The sequence below is a fragment of the Chiloscyllium punctatum genome, chromosome 42 (assembly GCF_047496795.1).
Source record: "Chiloscyllium punctatum isolate Juve2018m chromosome 42, sChiPun1.3, whole genome shotgun sequence".
Taxonomy (NCBI): domain Eukaryota; kingdom Metazoa; phylum Chordata; class Chondrichthyes; order Orectolobiformes; family Hemiscylliidae; genus Chiloscyllium; species Chiloscyllium punctatum.
The window spans coordinates 4,661,775-4,684,449 of NC_092780.1; the positions used below are offsets into that span (position 1 = coordinate 4,661,775).

The 22,675-nt window shown below is 42.1% G+C and overlaps 1 protein-coding gene across 1 annotated transcript in view; it reads right to left on the reverse strand.

The window, feature by feature from the left end:
* The window catches only part of skap1 (src kinase associated phosphoprotein 1), a 702,970-nt gene extending 698,177 nt beyond the window's left edge, over nt 1-4,793 (reverse strand). Inside the window, exon 1 of the mRNA XM_072561244.1 lies at nt 4,540-4,793. Coding sequence (XP_072417345.1) covers nt 4,540-4,576 — 37 coding nt within the window. The 5' untranslated portion in view covers nt 4,577-4,793. The remainder of the gene's footprint in view (nt 1-4,539) is intronic.
* Nucleotides 4,794-22,675: the final 17,882 nt, after the last annotated feature.

Consider the following 22,675-nt stretch of genomic DNA (forward strand, 5'->3'; position numbering starts at 1 on the left):
GTTGGTTGCAACTAGATTAACTTAAAAAGGATTCCTCCCCTTGTAGGCATATTTTCCCCATTTCCAAATTAACTTGCGTTTTTAAAACAGAGACAAGTTAACCAGGCTTGCTTGCTTGAGTTAATAGTACTAGGGGCATGCATTTAAAGGGGGCGGGGGTGGTGGTGGTGGTGGGGGGGGGGGGGGGGGGCGGGGAGTGCAAAGGAGACTTGAGGGGCAAGTTTTTTTTCAAACGCAGAGTGGTAGAATTCTGGAATACGCTGCCGGAGTGGTGAATGCGGGTAGATACGATAGGGGTGTTTAAGGGACTTTTAGATGAGATTACGCAACAAATGGTGGGATATGGCCCAAGTGCAGGCAGAAGGGATTAGTTTAATTTGGCGTCATGTTTAAAGAACAAAGAACATCGAAAATTTACAGCCTAGGAACAAGCCATTCGGCCCTCCAAGCCGGAGCCGATCCAAATCCACTGTCTAAACCGGTCACTCAATTCCTAAGCATCTGTATCCCTCTGCTCCACACCTACTCTTGCATCTGTCCAGACACACCTTAAATGAATCTACCGGGCCTGCCTCTACCACCTCTGCTGGCAACGCGTTCCAGGCACCTACTACCCTCTGTGTAAAGTACTTGCCGCATGTATCCCCCTTAAACTTTTCACCTCTCACCTTGAAAGCGTGACCTCTTGTTACGGAATTGTTCACCCTGGGAAAAAAGCTCATCTCTATCTACCCTGACACCCTTCATGATTTTGTAGACTTCAATCAAGTCCCCTCTCAAATCTCCTTTTTTCTAATGAACACAAACCTAACCTACTCAACTTCTCTTTATAGCTTGCACCTTCCATACCAGGCAACATTCTCGTTAACTTTCTCTGCACCTCTCCAAAGCGTCCACATCCTTTTGGTAATGTGGCACCCAGAACTGTACACAATATTCTAAATGCAGTCGAACTAATGGCTTGTACAATTTTAACATGACCTGCCAGCTCTTATACTCAATACCCCGTCTGATGAAGGCAAGCGTACCATATGCCTTCTTGACCACTCTATCCACCTGTGCACCAACCTTCAGGTATGGACCTGAACTCTCAGATCTCTCTGCTCATCAACTTTTCCCAAGACTCTTCCATTTACTGTATATTTCATCTCAAAGAAGCAACACTTAGCACAATATTTGGACTGAAGGGCCCGTTCCTGGGCTGTGCTGTTCCATGTACTAACAAGTTTGGGTTTATTAATTACAGAATACAAGAAGAATTAGTAGCCCATCATGTACAGATAGAAATAGAAGAGAGGGGAGTCAAAAAACTTTTTAAAATATGGATCAGTGCAAATTGTTCACAAAGAGCAGCTGGGACTAATTGAATGCTGTGACCGTTACAGTGCAGGTTACTGTTAGCACTAACCTTGGTAACTGTACAGTCATTTAGAGACTGTTTTTGCTTTTATAGTCTGATGGGTGTTCCTTTACCCAGATTCCATTTTAAAGACTGGTTTGCAGCAATCACAAGAGAAGGCCTTATCAGTAACATTAGGTTTGTTTGGGTACAGTCCTTTAACTGTTGCTTTTCACAGCATGCCAATGCTCAAACCCAAGCAGATATATCTGAGAAGTTTCACTCCCAGTAGTCCACTCCAGTAGAGTTGAAACTAACTGCTTAACACCTATCTTTATGCATTCTTCAAAAAAGAAAAAAAAAAACAAAATGCAGTTGCAGTTTGAGACATGATCCACAAGGAATAACTTGCTGTTCAGCATGGATCACCAGCTCCTCATTACTGTCATAGTCACAAGAGATCACGGTCCAGTCGATTAGAAGTTTCTTTGACACCTCCACATTACCCATATTCAGAGCAGCACGCCAAATGCTTGAGATTTCAAATAAACCTGTTGAACTAGTGTTGTGCGAATCCTGACTGTAACAGTTAAGTGCAGATCATTAATCTTCATCTTAAAAAGGCACTACAATGGTTAAACCCAGTCAGCAGTTTCTACACACTGTTCTAGATACTAGATGTCAGACAGGAAACAATATTGACCTTGGGCGAAATACACAGATTCACCAGAAATGATATTGAAATCAAGAGATAATTTCAGAACAGAATGCAAAGACGGCTTGATTCTCCTCTTGCAACTGAAGTGTTAAAAAGAGATCAGAATAACTATTCTCGAGAACCAACAACAAGGGGACATCACCTTAAAATTAGAGGTAGGTGACATCAAGAAGCACTTAAACAGTAGAAATCTGGTACACTCCCTTAAAGAAAAGGCAGTCAAGACTACAACTGATTAAACCTAATCAATTTGACATTTTCAATCATGAGAGAATGAAGTCAGGTAAATGTAGTTCAGATACAGATCAGAACTCAATCTAAGCGAATGCCAGCACAGACTCAGAGTTGAATTTGCTTCCTACATATTCCAGCATCAGTTATATGGAACAAAGGCTGACCTGAGCACATGCAAACTCACCAGTTTTGTCTTTACAGCAGCAGAATAATGCTTTGTGAATTCCCTCAAGTGTAAGCAGCAAACTACTTGGATATGATTAAGGACATCAAGCTGATGCTTCAGATCAATTCAGATCATGACCTGCTCTTAAAAGATTAGCACATTTTTCTTCCACTGTGACTGATTTCTGCATGCTTTCAATTTTCAGGATTCATTTTTTTCAAGACACTGCGACTAATCGGATTCATTAGCCCACAAGTAGTACGTCGAGGCTGTTTTATTGGGAATTCCACCAAAAATGGAGAGCATCCTGTGCATAATTTCTTTCCCAAATTCAGTAGAATACATAGCAATACCCAAAGAAGTAAGCCAAACTAGAATACTCAGTGATGCATCAGATATGAGCCAATATCAGAGAGTGAAACAGAATTCTTGCAATACTGTACAAGTCATGCCTGACTGAAGTTCTTTCTCTTCAAATGGAGCTACAGCACAGAAGGACTAGCATTTGGAGTGCTGCTCCTTCATCGGGTATTTATGGAGCAGGACCAGAAGTGACAGAATTTTTAGGAAGAGATTATGGTGTCATGCATCGGAAACGAAATCATGTGCACTCACACTCCCTCCCTCACACGTGCACACACATAACTATGGGGTGAATTTATATTTGCAGAATTATATTAGCAGATGTACCTGCAGGCAGTCAATCCATTTAATATTTTGTAAATTCCACTTTGGAAATAGAACCAGTCTGACTCAAGATTGGGATACAGACAGACTCTAACTTCACATCTTTAATGCATTGTCTGAGCTGAGATGTCACTTTTTTAAAAAATAAAACCTTAAGTTATCTCGAGAATGTGACATAAAAGAAGTTCTGGTATTTACATATTAATGAACTGAAACCTGCAACCCATTCTAAAAGATGAAAGACTTAACAACAATCTAGGCTTGTTCAATATATCATTTCAATTGCATGATACCTATCCTTTGTTATAAATTCTGTGTTCTATGGTCCTGCTCCGTAGCTACCTGATGAAGGAGCAGCGCTCTGAAAGCTTGTACGTCCAAAAAAACCTGTTGGACTATAATCTGATGTGTGATTTTTAACTTTGTCCACCCCAGTCCAACATCAGCTCCTCCACATCACAGCACAGAAGGAAGCCATTCAGCCCGTCAAGTCTATGCTGGTTTCCCACACAGCAAACCAGTCAGTCCTATTCCTCATTAATCCCCATGGCCCTACATGCTTATGGTGTTCCAATTTCCTGTTCACAAAATCTAGGGACAGCATTAGGACTATATCACCACACCACATCAATCCCCTCCTCCCCATCACACAGACCTGTCCAGTACAAAGTCAGTGGAATACTTACACTCCATTCCTGTGAACTATTTTAATTAAAATTTTACCAGGAAAGGGGTGAGTAAAGTAGATTTAGAAGATACTTGCATAAATACTTTGAAATATTCACAGGGCTATTGACGAACAGGCACCAATGGATTAATTTTTTTGAGCGAATCTATAACAGCTACAATAGGCTAAAGGCCCTCCCCCATGCACAATATTCCATTTAAACACACTTCCGGTTCAAATTCGCTGATTTTACTTTGGGAAAGGGAGTCTTTTAAAAAGGAAGTTAATATTGAATTTCCTCCCCCGATCCCACCTCCAACCCTTCAACGAAATAGCATCCAAATTGATGAAATATCATAACTGATAAGAGATGTTGCTGACACCACTTTAAGAGCTACGTTGAAAATTGACATTAAAGCACGTAAACTTCAACACTCAGTTGAATTTCTCAAAACAAAACGATGTTTCCGGGAGAGAAGACAGGGTAACTAGGCTGTAATGTGAACACCCCTCCATCTTCCAAAAACAAAACTTGTGTCTTCCCAGTCACGAAATAGACCGCTCCCCTCCCCAAAAAAAGTCCTGGACGAGTCATCCATCAGTTCATGTCAAGGTGAAAATTGTTCCTAGTTCAGTGAAAAGTATGAAACGTACAATCACTTTATTCGCGGTGCTGATAAAAGAGCGGAGTTTAACAATTGAATTAAGTTTTTAAATTAGAATATTACCTTCCAAAAGTCTCTTGATTTCCTCGGGGATGGCCATAGTTTAAGGTGCCGCACTTTCTAGAACCTTTGACAAACGGAAAACCCCGTTAAACCTCTTTTTTTCCTCTATCTGTGGGGAAATGAGTTGAGGACAAGGGGTGAAGGGGTTAAAAGCTGCAGTTTGTTGTACACCAACTGAACCCTGGAGCAAGCTGCGTTATACGTTAAATAGGAAGACAAAGTGGAATTGACTGAGTCTGTCTCCTGGTGTATATCAGGTGTGTGTGCAAACGCTTCAATACCAAATACACGTTACTAATTAATAAAACCGGAATTGACTGATTTAACAAGACCCAGAAGCGAGGCTGCCTGTTAAACATTACTTTTTTTTTAACTTGCCAGACACGACGACATAAATCTTGTACAAAGCATGTCGGAAATCTGTCATTACTTCTTTGAAACAGTTGATACTTTGCATTTATGTAGCGCCTTGAAGGGATAGGCTATGTTCAGCGTTTCATAGGAACGTTCTCAGGCAGAATTTCTCACAGAGCTACAAAAGGAGATATTTAATTGGCCACAGATACAATTTAAAAACCGTCCAAAGGATGGAGGAAGTGATGTAGGAACGAACGGGGATGACATGGTTTGGGGTGTCTATGACCGACAGTACAACCTTCTAATATTGGAGTAAGCCAAGTGTTGATGGGGTGGAGGAGGACCACAGCAACATTCAAGGATTAGAAGGCTGCTGGAGGTGATGGGGATGTGGAAACAAGACCTTGTATGAAAGTGAGTGCAGGGATGAGAATTTCAATTTGATGCGTTGCTGGTCCAGGGAGCGCAGGGATATTGGTTGAAAGGGAAGTGATATGAATTAGGATACACGCAGCATAATTTGGACTGAGCCCATTTATAGAAGGTGAACAATGGGTTAGAACAACTTTGGAATAATCAAGACTGGCGTTAACGACTGTGGATGGAGATCAGAGTCCCCTCCAAGGTGACTGGATCCATAGCATAAAGCAATCAGGGATTCAATATGGAGAGGACAAAGGGGTCATGCACAAAAACGGTGAGATGCATGATCTGGGTACTCTTAAAGGGCCCATGCTATGTAAAAAGCAAATGATGCACAGCTCAGGGAAATTCAAATGAATGTCAATGGAGTTGGGTGATATCACAGAAATGGAATAAAGCTGTTTTAGAACATAGAACATAGAAAGTATATCACAGGTTCCGGGTGATTCATATAATCCTGACCGTGGGGAAACAAGCCCTTCAGATCAACAAGACCACACTGACCCTCAGAAGAATAACCCATCCAGATCCATTTCCCCACATTTACCCCTGATTAATGCACCTCACATACACATCCCTGAATACCATGGGCAACTTTGGCTCACGATGTGATGGAGAAGAGATGGGATCTGAAATTGGAAAGAAAGACTCACATGATAAACATTAAACACTTTTGTATTAAATTGACATCTTTGCAATGCAAAAAACATACTATTCAGCATTCTTCACTACCCCTGAGGTTTGAAAATGCACTTAATGTAGCTTGTTTAAGTACCACTGTTATTATAACTGCACAAGATACTGTTCTCAAACAACTACCACATGTAATGCCAGCAAATTCCAATAGCTACTCAAAGATGCTGGAGGGTCAGTGCTTGTAAGGTTGTGTGTGTTTTTTTTGCATGCCTTCAGGAGGGAGCTTAAGTTGTTCTTAATTAGAGTGGAGATTACGTCATGTAGAAGGATTGATGGTTTACATGTGCATAGTCCATGTGATCTCCTGGACTGGTTTAATTGCCTGAGGGAGTTGGGGAGAAATTTTCCAGACACTGTTTTCCCCTTTCTTTTCTTATTTTCCCTTTTTTTTTCCTGTGTTTTTGCTTCTGACATGGCCATGCTGGGCAGGGAAGTGGGGGAAGGGATTGAGGGGTGCAGTGGTCATAGGGTGTCGGATTGAGCGTGTATATCTCAGGGGCTCCAGGCCTTATGAGTTTGGTTTCATTCTGTTCAAATTTTACTATGTTCGTCTTCAACAACTAGCAAAAGAGGTGAATTCTATTGTGGCATCCACTGAAGAGATATTAATGACAGCTTGCATTGAGACAGTATCTGTAGTGTTGCAACATGTCTATGATCTGTAACCAAGGGTACCAGACATCAAAGAATACAGAGACAACAGTTAGAAAAGGTACTCAGAAGTTGCACTGATGAAGTGACGTTTGAATATAGGCAGAGACATGCAAAATAATAAAGGTATACTTTATTAACAAGATCATTCTGTAAGTGTGGCTGTTGTAGGCAAAGCCCATCTCTAGTCTGAGGCTATGGCGTAGACTTTTTTAAACACGAGCTGGATAAATTTAGAGAGCAGTTAATCATAATAACCTGGAGTCACACATCAGCATGAGCTGGTAAGGATGATAGGTTTCCTCCCCTACTGATACTAATGAACCTCTTTTTACAACAATCCAACAGTTTCATGTTTTTATTTACTGCCAAAACAAAATCATCGATGAAGGAGGAATGAGAGTGGAATTCTACAGGCTGTTAAACCTTACAGAATGCTGTGGGGCCCGGACACAGTGGATGTGGAGAGGATATTTCCACTAGTAGGAGACACTAGGACCTGAGAGCACAGCCTGAGTGTTATGGAAACAAACCCTTTGGTCAAACCCATTTGTGCCAACCAGACATCCCAATCTGACTGAGTCCCATTTGCCAGCATTTCTCTCATCTCCCTCTAAACCTTTGCCATTCATATTCCCATTCCCAGATTTTTTAAGAAATGTAATTATACCCACCCCCACCACTTCCTCTGGCAGCTTCTTCCATACCTGCACCACCCTCTGCATGAAAAAGTTACTCCTCAGGTCCTTGTTAAATCTTTTCCCTCTCACCTATGCCCTCTAGTTTTAGATTCCCCCACCCAAGGGAAAAGACCTTGGTTATTCACCCTTTTAGAACTGAGATGAGGAGGAATTTCTTCAGGCAGCGGGTGGTGAGTCTGTGGAAATTATTGCCACAGAAGGCTGTGGAGGCCATGTCATTGAGTGTCTTTAAGACAGAGATAGGTTCTTGACTGGTAAGGAGATCAAGGGTTACAGGGAGAAGGGAGGAGAAAGGGGTTAGTAAAAGTATCAGCCACAATCAAATGCTGGAGCAGACACTTAGGGCTGAATGGTCTAATTCTGCTCCACTATCTTATGGTTGAAGATGCAGTAGAGTCTTACTAGAGTAGTACCATAGATAAGAAACTAATGGTACCAGGGAAGAGAGAAGCTGAGATTATTCTTCTTGAAGCTGAACAAATTAAAAGGAGATTCAATTGAGGTATTAAGGACATAGAGTCATAGAGTCACAGATGTACAGCACAGAAACAGACCCTTCAGTCCAACCCGTCCATGCCAACCAGATATCCTAACCTAATCGAGTACCATTTTCCAGCACTTGCTAATCATATAATCTTCCAGATGCCTTTTAAATGCTTTAATTATACCAGCCTCCACCACATCCTCTGGCAGCTCATTCCATACATGTACCACTCTTTGTGTGAAAAGTTGCCCCTTAGGTCCCTTTTACCCTAAACCTATGCCCTCAAGTTCTGGACTCTTTCCCCCTCCCCCCCTCCCCCCCGCCAGAGAAAAGATCTTGTCTATTTACCCTATTCCATGCCCCTCATAATTTTGTAAACCTCTATAAGGCCACCCCTCAGCTTCTGAAGCTCCAGGGAAAACAGCCCCAGCCTGTTCAGTCTCTCCCTGTAGCTCAGATCCTCCAACCCTGGCAACATCCTTTGTAAATCTTTTCTGAACCCTTTCAAGTTTTACAACATCTTTCCGATACGAAGGAGACCAGAATTGCATACAATATTCCAACAGTGGCCTAACCAATGTCCTGTACAGCCGCAACATGACCTCCCAACTCCTGTACTCAATACTCTGACCAATAAAGGAAAGCATACTAAACGCCGCATTCACCATTCTATCTACCTGCGACTCCACTTTCAAGGAGCTATGAACCTGCACTCCAAGGTCTCTTTGTTCAGCAACACTCCCTCGGACCTTATCATTAAGTGTATAAGTCCTGCTCTGATTTATTTTTTCAAAATGCAGCACCTCACCTTTATCTGAATTAAACTACATCTGCCACTCCTCAGCCCATTGACCCATCTGATCAAGATCCTGTTGTACTCTGAGGTAACCTTCTTTGTTGTCCGCAACATCTCCAATTTTGGTGTCATCTGCAAACTTACTAAGCTCACATCTAAATCATTTGTGTAAATGATGAAAAGCATTGGACCCAGCACCAAACCTTGTGACACTTCACTGGTCACCGGCCTCCAGTCTGAAAAACAACCCTCCACCACCACCCTCTGTCATCTATGTTTGAGCCAGTTCTGTATCCAAATGGCTAGCTCTCCATGTATTCCATGACATCTAACTTTGCCAACCAGACTCCCATGGGGAACCTTGTCAAATGCCTTACTGAAGTCCATGTAGATCAAGTCTACAACTCTGCCCTCATCAATCTCTTTCTTACTTCTTCAAAAAACTCAATAAAGTTTGTGAGACATGATTTCCCGTGCACAAAGCCATGCTGACTATCCCTAATCAATCCTTGTCTTTCCAAATACATGTAAATTCAGTCCCTCAGGATTCCCTCCAACAACTTGCCCACCACCAATGTCAGGCTCACTGGTCTATAGTTTGCTGGCTTTTTCTTACCACCCTTCTTAAACAGTGGCACCACGTTAGCCAACTTCCAGGCTTTTGGCACCTCATTGGTGACTATCGATGATACAAATGTCTCATCAAGGGATACAGCAATCATTTCCCTAGCTTCCCACAGAGATCTAGGGTACACCTGATCAGGTCCTGGGGATTTATCCACTTCTATGCGTTTCAAGATATCCAGCATCTCCTTGTCTGTAATATGGACATTTTTCAAATGTCACCATCTATTTTCCCACATTCTATATCTTCCATGTCCTTTTCTGCAGTAAACACTGATGCAAAATAATCGTTTATTATTTCCCCTATCTCCAGCGGCTCCACACGTAGGCTACCTTGCAGATCTTTGAGGGACCTATTCTCTTCCCACTTGCCCTTTTGTCCTTAATATATTCATAGATTCCCTTTGGATTCTCCTTAACCCTATTTGCCAAAGCTATCTCATGTCCCCTTTTTTCCTTCCTGATTTACCTCTTAAGTATACTCCTACTGCCTTTATACTCTTCTCAGGATTCATTTGATCTCTCCTGTCTATACCTGACATATGCTTGCTTCTTTTTCTTAACCAAAATGTCAATTTCTCTTGTCATCCAGCTTTCCCTACACCTACATAGAACATAGAACATTCCAGTGTAGTATAGGCCTTCCAGCCCTCGATATTACACCAACCTATGGAACCAATCTGAAGCCCATCTAACCTACACTATTCCATTCTTGTCCATATGACTATCCAATGACCATTTAAATGCTGTTAATGTTGGCGAGTCTACTACTGTTGCAGGCAGGGTTTTCTGCACCCCTACTACTCTCTGAGTAAAGAAACTACCCTCTGACATCTGTCCTATATCTATCACCCCTCAATTTAAAACTATGTCCCCTCGTGCTAGCCATCACCATCTGACGAAAAGGACTCTCACTGTCCACCCTATCTGATCCTCTGATCATCTTGTATGACTCAATTAAGTTACCTCTTAATCTTTTTCTCTCTAATGAAAACAGCCTCAAGTCCCTCAGCCTTTCCACATAAGACCTTCCCTCCATACCAGGCAACATCCTGGTAAATCTCCTCTTCATCCTTTCCAATGCTTCCGCATCCTTCCAATAATGCGGCAACCAGAAATGTACGCAATACCCCAAGTGTAGCTATGCCAGAGTTTTGTACAGCTGCAGCATGACCTTATGGCTCCAAAACTCAATTCCTCTACCAATAAAAACCAACACTTCTTAACAACCCTATCAACCTGGGTGGCAGCTTTCAGGGATCTATGTTCATGGACACCAAGATCTCTCTGCTCATCTACACTATCAAGAATCTTACCATCAACCCAGTGTTCCTGTTACTCCTTCCAAAGTGAATCACCTCATACTTTTCCACATTAAACTCCACTTGCCACCTCTCAGCGCAGCTCTGCAGTTTATCTATGTCTCTCTGTAACTTGCAGCATCCTTCATCACTATTCACAACTCTACCGACCTTAATATCATCCACAAATTTACTAACCCATCCTTATATGCCCTCATCCAGGTCATTTATAAAAATGACAAAAAGCAATGGACCCAAAATAGACCCTTGAGGTACACCACTAGCAAGTGAACTCCAGGCTGAACATTTTCCATCAACTGCCACCCTCTCTCTTCTTTTAGCTAGCCAATTTCTGATATAAACCACTAAACCGCCCTCAATCCCATGCCTCTGTATTTTGTCCAGAAGTCTACCAAGGGGAACCTAATCAAATGCCTTACTGAAATCCATATGCACCACATCAATGGCTTTACCTTCATCCACCTGTTTGATCACTTTTGCAAAGAACTCAGTAAGGTTTGTGAGGCATGACCTACTCTTCACAAAAACCGTGTTGACTATCCCTAATCAAGTTATTTTTTCTCGATGATTATAAATCCTATCTCTTATAATCCTTTCCAAAACCTTGCCCACAACTGAAGTAAGGCTCACAGGTCTATAATTACCAGGGTTGCCTCTACTCCCCTTCTTGAATAAGGGGACAACATTTGCTATCTTCCAGTCTTCTGGCACTATTCCTGTAGACAAAGACAACGTAAAGATCAAAGCCAAAGGCTCTGCAATCTCCCCCCTCTACCAGCCTTTCCTATCACCCTAACAGGAATATACTGTCTCCGGTTCTCATTATCTCATTTCTGAAGGCTTCCCATTTTCCAGCTGTTCCTTTACCTGCGAACATCTGCTCCCAATCAGCTAGTTCTTGCCTAATACCGTCAAAATTGGCCTTTCTCCAATTTAGAACTTCAACTTTTAGATCTGGTCTATCCTTTTCCATCACTATTTTAAAACTAATAGAATTATGGTCGCTGGCCCCAAAGTGCTCCCCCACTGACATCTCAGTCACCTGCCCTGCCTTATTTCCCAAGAGTAGGTCAAGTTTTGCACCTTTGTAGATACATCCACATACTGAATCCCTCTCCATCTAAACACTTAACAGTCCCAGTCTGTGTTGGGAAAATTAAAATCCCCTACCATAACCACCCTATTATTCTTACAGATAACTGAGATCTCCTGACAAATTTGTTTCTCAATTTCCCACTGACTGTTAGGGGGTCTATAATACAATCCCTATGAGGTGATCATCCCTTTCTTATTTCTCAGTTTCACCCAAATAATTTCCCTGGATGAATTCCCAGGAATATCCTCCGTAAGAAAGCCATAATGCTATTCCTTATCAAAAATGCCATTTCCCCTCCTCTCTTGCTCTCCTTTCTATCCTTCCTGTAGCATTTGTATCCTGGAACATTAAGCTGCCAGTCCTGTCCACGTTTCTGTAATTGCTATGATATCCCAGTCCCATGTTCCTAACCATACCCTGAGTTCATCTGCCTTCCCTGTTAGGCCTCTTGCATTGAAGTAAATGCAGCTTAATTTATCAGTCCTATCTTGTTCTCTGCTTTATTCCTGCCTGCCCTGACTGTTTGACTCACTCCCTTTCCCAACTGTACCAGTCTCAGATTGATCTCTTTCCTCACTATTTCCCTGGGTCCCACTGTGCACCCCCACCCCACCTTACTAGTTTAAGTTCTCCTGAGTAGCTCTCGCAAATCACCCGACCAGTATATTAGTCCCTTCCAATTCAGGCGCAATCCGTCCTTCCTGTACAGGTCACTTCTACACCGGAACAGATTCCAATGATCCAAAAATGTGAACCTTTCTCCCCTGTACCAGCTCCTCAACCACGCATTCATCTGCTCTGTCCTCCTATTCCGACCCTCACTCATAGCGCAGGGAGTAATCCAGATGTTACAACCCTTGAGGACCTCCTTTTTAAATTCCTGCCTAACTTTCTCTATTCTTCCTTCAGAATTTCATCCTTTTCCCTTCCTATGTTGTTAGTTCCAATGTGTACAATAACCTCCTGCTGGTCCCTCTGCCCTTTGTGGATATTCTGCACCCTCTTTGAGATATCCTTGACCCTGGCACAGGGAGGGAACACACCATTCTGATTTCTCGCTGCTGGCCACAGAAATGTCCGTCTGTCCCTCTGACCAGAGAGTCCCCTGTCACAATCAATCGCTTGGATCCTGGTAAGGGAAATAAATTCAAAAATGATATTCAGAAGGGAATTAAGTAAACACCAGAAGTGGAAAATATGTGTGAGAAAAAGGAAGTGTATGGGAGTCATTAGATCACTCTCTAAAGAGTTGGCAGAGGTGTGACAGGCCTTCCTCACTGGATTATTAAATAAATCTGGGAATGAGTAAACGTTTCAGTGATTGCAGGTACACAGACATGGAATGTTACAGACACAAAAACAGGCAATCTTGTTAATGGAGTGAACGTTCAGCTTCAGTGTTACCAAATAATTAAACAGAATACCTGGGACATGAACTATCAGGTAAAGTCTAACCATACAAGCAGAAAAGGATATCGAATTGGGGCAAAATGTGCAAAATTCCATATAATGTAGGACTTGGGTACAAATGATAATCACAAAGGCTAATGACTGTTTTCTGTATAACTAATAAACTATATAAAATAAAAAGTGGGGGGGAGGATGCGTTTTGTTATAATGATACTTAGTGCTGCTTTGACCATACCTGGAGTAATTGGGTCTCGTGTTGAGACCAGTAACTTGGAAAGGATATGGAAGTGCATTGTAAATTCTTTAAAAGATTTCTATGCTCATAGCATCAGAATATGACAAAAGAGCATATAAACTGTCTTTATATTCCTTTGAATACAGGTGAAGTAGAAATTTGATTTTGTAAAGAAATGTTATTTCAAGTAAAGAATACCTTTTTCTACTGATGTCTGCAAAGGAGGACATTACTTTAAAATCAGAACTAAGCATATTCAGAAAGAAAAAATTATGAAACACTTATTTTTGCAAAAGGTAGTGCAATTTTGGAACCCTGTTTGACTTTTTAAAAGTGTAGATGCTATCTCCATTAATCTTTTTAAGTCTGAGATCACTAGATTTTTGTGAGGTAACACTATGCAGGGAAGTGGAGCTAAGGCAGGTAGATGGGGATAAAATACAAGCCCACCATAATCTCATCGATGGCAGAACAGTTTTTAGGCATAAATGAACAATGCTATCCTTATGTTCTGTAAAGTTCTCAATGAAGCTAAAAGGATGACTCCCGTTTTGCCAGAACTAAACAAGGAACATTCTGGCTGTTAATGTCAGATAGTAGCCGTACCTGGGTTATAATGGGATGTCCTATTTAGTTCAGAGTCTTGTGTCTAGGATTTCTTTAAAATAGGTCATAGGGGAAAAAAAATTGGATGAACCACTTAAAGATGAAACGGAAGCATCTGCAATGATTTGAATTAACTGGGGCAATTAATTGGAGTTTCACACATTGAAAACTCTTTCTCTCTATTGCCCTTCACAGAACTAAGAACAAATTTGCACCTTTGCTGAGCTGTGAGAAGAATGAGAAAATTGTTCAGTGGAAACTAACCTGATCTTTAATGGGTGCTGATACCGTGGTGTGAAACACAAGTTTGTGTTGAATCTGTGAAAATGTTTCAAAATAGTACAGGTCCAGAGAATAAGCACATCACTTCTCAGATCAGAGTTATAGCTTGAAAGGCATAATCCCAGCGATTGGATGGGTTTCTTTTTACATCCCTTTGGTTAATTTTGGGCACTTACTTCATCCATGTTAGATCATTGCTAAAATGTTAAACACTATTTTGCTTCATTTTTCACTTCCAGTTGAGGTGTTTCATGATTTAGATCAATTAATGATCAGAATAATCAATAGAAATAATTATTAGAAACATAATGCAATTTCTTAAAAATGAAAAAGAAAGGATACAAAGCTTTGTAAAGTTTAGTATTCAACTGAGGGACAGGGATGATTTTATTTTGCAATTTGGCTAAGATTCAGGAGCATGATGTCATTTATGATATCATTAGCGTTGTTCAGATAAGTCGTTGTCATAGAAAAGTCCCTTGGTGATCTATTTTAAACTCTCCAGGTATTCATTATAAATAGGTTAAAGATTTCTCCATTTCTTTTCCTTACTCAAAAATAATTTCTATTTTTCCAATTCCCCAATGTCTGGAACAGTAAAGACATCTTGTGGTGTGGCTCGAAGTCATTCAGAACAAAAGATGCCCAGCTCTCTTCATACAGATTGTTAATTTAACTAATCTTAACCTGAGTGGCAGTTCCACAACAACAACTTGCATTTATATAACAGTGCAATATGCCCCAATGTGCTTCCCAGGAATGAATGGAGAGAAACGTTTACATTGAGATGACAACAGAGGTATTAGTGACACAAAATCCCAACTAATCTATGCCAGTGGTTATGCTCCATCCAATTTTGCTCCCATGCTTATTCAATTGACCCCCTGATAAATTGACCTTCCATTCTTTTCTCTCACACGGACTTACCGTGCTTTCACGTGTACTCATACCATTCACCTCAGCTATTCCCTGTTCTGGATTAGTGGTGCTGGAAGAGCACAGCAGTTCAGGCAGCATCCAACGAGCAGCGAAATCGATGTTTCAGGCAAAAGCCCTTCATCATTCCCTGTTGTGTCCAGTTCCAAGTTTTCACTGGGTAACAAGGCTTTTCCTGGATTCTTGATTGTGATTAGTGATTACCTTAATTTTTTTCTCCCACAAGTGAAAAAGAAGAAAGCGTATGTAAAGTATAGACAGGATAGATCGAGTGAATCCTTAGAAGAGTATAAAGGCAGTAGGAGTATACTTAAGATGGAAATCAGGAGGGCAAAAAGGGGACATGAGATAGCTTTGGCAAATAGAGTTAAGGAGAATCCAAAGGGTTTTTACAAATATATTAAGGACAAAGGAGTAACTAGGGAGAGAATAGGGCCCCTCAAAGATCAGCAAGGTCACCTTTGTGTGGTGCCGCAGGAGATGGGGGAGATACTAAACGAGTATTTTGCATTAGTGTTTACTGTGGAAAAGGATATGGAAGATATAGAATATCGGGAAATAGATAGTGACATCTTGCAAAATGTCCATATTACAGAGGAGGAAGTGCTGGATGTCTTGAAATGGATAAACGTGGATAAATCCCCAGGACCTGATCAGGTGTACCCTAGAACTCTGTGGGAAGCTAGAGAAGTGATTGCTGGACCTCCTGCTGAGATCTTTCTTTCACCGATAGTTGCAGGAGAGACGCCAGAAGATTGGAGGTTGGCAAACACGATGCCACTGTTTAAGAAGGGTGGTAAGGACAAGCCAGGGAACTATAGACCAGTGAGCCTGACATCAGTGGTGGGCAAGTTGTTGGAGAGAATCCTGAGGGACAGGATGTACATGTATTTGGAAAGGCAAGGACTGATTAGGGACTGTCAACATGGCTTTGTGCGTGGGGAAATCATGTCTCACAAACTTGATTGAGTTTTCTGAAGAAGTAACAAAGAAGATTGATGAGGGCAGCGTGGTAGATGTGATCTATATGGACTTCAGTAAGGCATTCAACAAGGTTCCCCATGGGAGACTGGTTAGCAAGGTTAGATGTCATGGAATACAGGGAGAACTAGCCATTTGGATACAGAACTGGCTCAAAGGTAGAAGACAAAGGGTGGTGGTCAAGGGTTATTTTTCAGACTGGAGGCCTGTGACCAGTGGAGTGCCACAAGGATCAGTGCTGGGTCCTCTACTTTTTGTCATTTATATAAATGATTTGGATGCGAGCATAAGAGGTACAGTTAGTAAGTTTGCAGATGACACCAAAATTGGAGGTGTAGTGGACAGCGAAGAAGGTTACTTCCCAGATTACAACAGGATCTGGACCAATGGGCTGAGAAGTGGCAGATGGAGTTTAATTCAGAAAAATGCGAGGTGCTGCATTTTGGGAAAGCAAATCTTAGCAGGACTTATACACTTAATGATAAAGTCCTAGGGAGTATTGCTGAACAAAGAGACCTTGGAGTGCAGGTTCATAGCACCTTGAAAGTGGAGTTGCAGGTAGATAGGATAGTGAAGAAGGCGTTTGGTATGCTTTCTTTTATTGGTCAGAGTATTGAGTACAGGAGTTGGGAGGTCATGTTGCAGCTGTACAAGACATTGGTTAGGCCACTGTTGGAATATTGCGTCAATTCTGGGCTCCTTCCTATCAGAAAGATGGTTTGAAACTTGAAAGCGTTCAGAAAAGATTTACAAGGATGTTGCCAGGGTTGGAGGATCTGAGCTACAGGGAGAGGCTGAACAGACTGGGGCTGTTTCCCCCGGAACATCAGAGGCTGAGGGGTGACCTTATAGCTGTTTATAAAATTATGAGGGGCATGGATAGGATAAATAGACAAAGTCTTTTCCTTGGGGTTGCGGAGTCCAGAACTAGAGGGCATAGGTTTAGGGTGAGAGGGGAAAGATATAAAAGGGACCTAAGGGCAACTTTTTCACACAGAGGGTGGTACGGGTATAGAATGAGCTGCCAGCAGATGTGGTGGAGGCTGGTACAATTGCAACATTTAAGAGGCATTTGGATGGATATATGAATAGGAAGGGTTTGGAGGGATATGGGCTGGGTGCTGGCAGGTGGGACTAGATTGGGTTGGGATATCTGGTCGGCATGGACAGGTTGGACCGAAGGGTCTGTTTCCATGCTGTACATCTCTATGACTCTATGGAAACATTTCATTAGCTGCTATGTGAAACCTCCTCATAATTGTACAGAACCTAAATAGTTTAACCCACATCAGTCTCTTTATACAGGAAAGTTCAACTGCATATTCAATATTTCCCAAGAAGTAAACTCTCTCAAATTTATCTCCACAATCTTTTTCTATCTTCCACAACATATCTTAACAGTTGTTGTCATATGGAGACCAGAACCATTCACAAAACATTGATAAATGTCGAACCATGGTTCTGCACAAGATTATTATAATTTATCTGCTTTATACATTTTTTGAAATCTGGTAACCGATTAGCCTATTCATGGGTTTTTAAAGTTCAATTTGGTGTTGCACATTCGCTTGTAAAATTGCCCTACCTTTTGTATTTCTGTCTAATTTTTTAGTAACATCTATTATTAGGATAATGACATTTCAACTAATTCCTTTGAACTTTGCAGGGTGTGGAAAGAATTCTGATCAATTCTAACCCTTTCTGTGAATATTTTTACGTTTTACATTTCCACATTGTCTTCCTTATTACTTCCACTTCTGCTGTGTGTCTGAATTATGCTAATGCCTATGAGTTCTGGTTAATGTTAAATGGTCTTCAAAGCGACGGGGCTTTGGAAGGAATGTTAATATTGAGCAGAAGCTGCTTGGGAAGAGATTCCTTGCATTGCATACAAAATGGCATTGTGAAATCAAGCAACATTTAATGGTTAGATACAAGTCAGAGCGCTGGAAGAATCAGTGTCTTGGACTCTGGACCTCTGGGCTTGAGAGGAGAAGAATCAGCCACAGTTCTCAAACTGGCATCTACGAAGAGAGAGAGTACAACCATGGTTGGTTATAGTGAGTTCCCAACCTCACACAAGCGTGGGTGGGATTCTGCAAGCTTGCAAAAGCAGTACTGTCTGTGCACGAAGATCCAAACGTCACTGATCTACATGAGCTCCTGATCTGACAACACCTCAGGAATAAAATTTCCAACCTCATCTTTTTATTCCTTCTGGAGTCTTACCTCTGGCTAGCTCTGTTTCTTTTCCAGCCTTACAGTGCTGTAAAATCTCTCTTCACCTTCCCTTCTGGCCCTTTGCACCACCCTGACTTTCAATGCTTCATCATTAGCAGCCACGGCTTCAGCTACTCGACTCTAAACCCTGGAATTCCCTCCTGTAAGCTCCTCTGCCTCTCTCCTTCTTCAAGGTACTTCTTAAAAATCAAGCTCTAAAGCTTTCAGTCACCTATGCAGACCTCCTTACATATATTTAGCTTATCGTCAAATAGTGTTTGCTAACACTTGTACAAAGTTCCCTGGAACATTTATTGGCTGAATGGAACTAAATGCAACTTATTGTAACCTCAAGCGACCTATTTTGTACATGAAACAATTACATTTACAGACAATGCATCTGTACAGAAGAGTGTAAAACTAATATTGGAGGTGACATGCATCTAGTTTTGAATCAGTGTATTCAGATTATCTACAAATATACTGAAATACGCAAAACACAATTTAAATTCTAGGCCAAGACATGCAATATGTCCTGTTCTACAATGTCTGTAGCTTTAAGAAGAAGTTATTTTATAATTGATTCCCTCTGCGTGTGTGCAGATTTGGAATCCGTAGTGCCTGGCTTTGGCCTCCCTCTGGATTTGCTGATGCGTTTAAGTTTGGATGTGCCATTATCAGCACATTGATGTCTCTGATAAAGCTGCCATCTGTGCTACTTGCACTGCTCCCCTGAGCCCCAGCTCAGTGTGTGCTGATAGAAGAATACTGCAGCATGTGGAATGCAGTATTCTGCTGGGAATGCATCATAGAAAGGTGTGTGCAGCCTCTTCCTGTTAGAGTTCAGCTAAGTGCAGTAGATACTTTCACAACCTCCCCTTGCATTATTACCCTCAGAATATAGACTGCAGCCTGTTATTGTGCTGGATATTCACAGTTGATATATCCTTCTGATCTTGGATTTAGTGATTTAATACGTCACCATGTCAGTGTAAAATGTATAAACTGAATGATTTTTAACTGAAGTACAAACATATGAGGCTATGTTGTAATTTTTTTACAAGGATGGATTTGGTACTCAGAGTGAGGAAAAGTACATTTTTCAACTCAAACCAATCCACTTCCACGGTTCTGGAGTTTGAGCTGGCCACTCCGAGGAACGTTTAATATGACATTGAATTGTAAGTCAGGTTTTCAACAAAACTCGCCTGTTCTTCCTCTGGACACTGCCTCTGCGATCAGTAACCTTCGGCTGAGAGGATAGGCATGGCCTACTCCAGGCTGGAACGTTTCATGTGATTTTTGTGATCCAGTCTGATAGAGTGGCATTTAAACATTTGACTCAAAGTCACTAAGATACAGTTGTCAAATGCAAGGGAGGTACCGATGTAATGGTAGACATGGCTCTGGTGGTGACACAATAAACAAAGGTCCCCACGTTAAAGATGGGCAATAGAAATTGGACAGGCACATAGGGATTCAAATGCACTCAGCTCCTGGTTCAGGGAGAAACTGTGTTCACAGTATTGCTGCCCTGACTGGAAGCACCTATGGTGAGTAGCGTTTAATAATTAATAGTTTTTCAAAAGTTAGACTTGTTTCTCAAATATAAATCTTCAGTTCGAGGATGAGAGACTGTGACCAGGTAAAATGAATCGTTGGTTTGTATGTTGCTTCCACGTTGAGAAAGTTTGACCAGGCTGTTATTCTCTCGGTTCCCTCAGCCAATCAAAAATAAATCACTGAGATTACAGTTATTGGGAAAGAATAATCAGATGGGGGCTTTCCAAGTGAGAAAAGAGTACTTTAGAGATGACACAAAGCTGGATTTTTATCTCTCAATAGAGCTTTCTATAGAGTTACAAAGTGCTGAATTTAGTTTTTGTTGAATAAATTTTCCTCCACCTTTCCAACCCCATATTATTTTAGTGTGACTGCATCGACACTCCAGCCATTAGTTACCATTCTGCCACTATTTACAAAATAATCCTGACTTCTCTAAGGATTACCAACAAAATAGCTTTAGATTATTGGTTTGGCTAGTGTGATTTGTTTGTGTATGCTAAAGACTACATTTATTCACACATACAGCCCTCTACTTGGAGAGATAAAAATCAAAATGATGAGCAATGTCAGTTTTTTCACTGAGGAGTGTAAAGATAGTCACTTTCTGTTGCATCCCCAATCCAAGTTGGTTTGCGGAGTGTAAATTTACTCAGTTAATGAAAACAGTTAATAGTTCTGGCTGTAACTTCACAGGACCCTTAGTCCAACCAGTCAGCAGCCTCTTCTGATGCTGTGTTGCTTGCTGTTTGCTTTCTCAAGTTAATATTTTTGTGTTTCAGTCCTGATCACATGAATTTAACAACCACACTCAATCCCTGCATTTGTTTCAGTGAAGGAAAGATTTCACAACTGGACTGAGAGAGTCCAGACCGGTGGGGGTATAGTATATATTCAAGGCCTCACTCCATTTCTGGAAAAGATGCTGATGTTGACATTGCTGGGGAAGAGGGTGATCGCTCCTGTGGGCACACTGAGATCTTCATGTCCAACTATCTGAGTGAGCTTCAGTGTACTAGGCTGTGCGAGACACCCATTGACACCAACATTCCTATCGTGAAACAGCCTTTATCCCTTTTTCCCCAACTAACCCCCTCTCATTTCTTATCAAGATCCAGTGGGACCCAGCAGCTTGGACTGAGAGGGAGACCATCACTCCACACTGACTCCAACCTCTACCTCTGAGGAGGAAGCCAGTCAACCGTTGAAGGGTGCACAATTGAGACTTTGACCTGCCCCTCCATTGTCTCAGGGACTCTTACCACAGTGCGTACTCTTTTCAGGTTAGACAACCTGGCGAGCACCTCACGGGCATGTACTTCTGCAGCTGGTGATGGAAGACATGGCCCAGATATCTGGCATTCAGTGGACTGTCAGTGGACATGCTCTGCCTCAGGCACAGGATGATCCCATGGTCTGGGCTATTAGTTAGTTGATGAAAAGGCAGAGAAAGGCTCAACAATAACAGGAAGGTTTGTCACAGATTCATCACCGATGTAATGAGTTTTGTACGATCTCTGGCACATTGTGCCTGCTGTCTGTACGGATAGGCTGGGTTTTATGTCAGTCAGATATGTGTACTGAGCTGCACGGCATCCCTGGGACCAGAGGTGCTCAGCGGTAGGGCGAAACATGTGGGGTGGCCCTACTTCTCAGGTAAAGATGAACAATCTCACACACAGGGCACCCGGACAGAGGAGCAATCTCACACACAGGGCATCCTGACTGAGGAACCATCTCTCTCAAAGGGCAAACAGACAGATGAACAATCTCACACACAGGGCATCCAGAAAGAGGAAGACTCTCACACACGGGGCAGTCGGACAGAGGAACCATCTCACAGACAGGGTACTCGGACAGAGGAACAATCTCACACACAGGGCACCCCGACAGAGGAACAACCGTACACAGAGGGCAACCGGACAGAGGAACAATCTCACACACAGGGCACTCGGACAAAGGAACAATCTCACACACTGTTCCTCTGTCTGGATGCCCTATCTCACACACAGGGCACCGGGAGAGAAACAATCACTCACAGAGGGCACCCGGACAGAGGAACAATCTCACACACAGGACATCCAGGGAGAGGAACAATCTCTCACACAGGGCACCCAGACAGAGGAACATTCTTACATACAGGGCACGCAGAGTGATGAACAATCTCACACACAGGGCATCCAGAGAAACAATCTCACAACAGGGCACCGGGAGAGAGAAATAATCACTCACAGAGGGCACCCAGACAGATGAACAATCTCACACACACGGCACTCCGACAGAGGAACAATCTCACACACAGGGCAATCGGACAGAGGAACAATCTCACACACAGGGCATCCAGACAGAGGAACAATCTCACACACACGGCACTCCGACAGAGGAACAATCTCGCACACAGGGCATCCACAGAGATGAACAATCTCACACACAGGGCATCCAGAGAGAGGAACAATCTGACACAAAGGGGACCCGGACAGAGGAACAATCTCACACACAGGGCATCCACACAGAGGAACAATCTCTCACACAGGGCACCCTGAGAGATGAACAATCTCACACACAGGGCATTTGGACAGATGAAAATCTCACACACAGGGCACCCAGACAGAGGAACAATCTCACACACAGGGCACCCAGACAGAGGAACAATCTCACACACAGGGCATCCACACAGAGGAACAATCTCTCACACAGGGCACCCTGAGAGATGAACAATCTCACACACAGGGCATTTGGACAGATGAAAATCT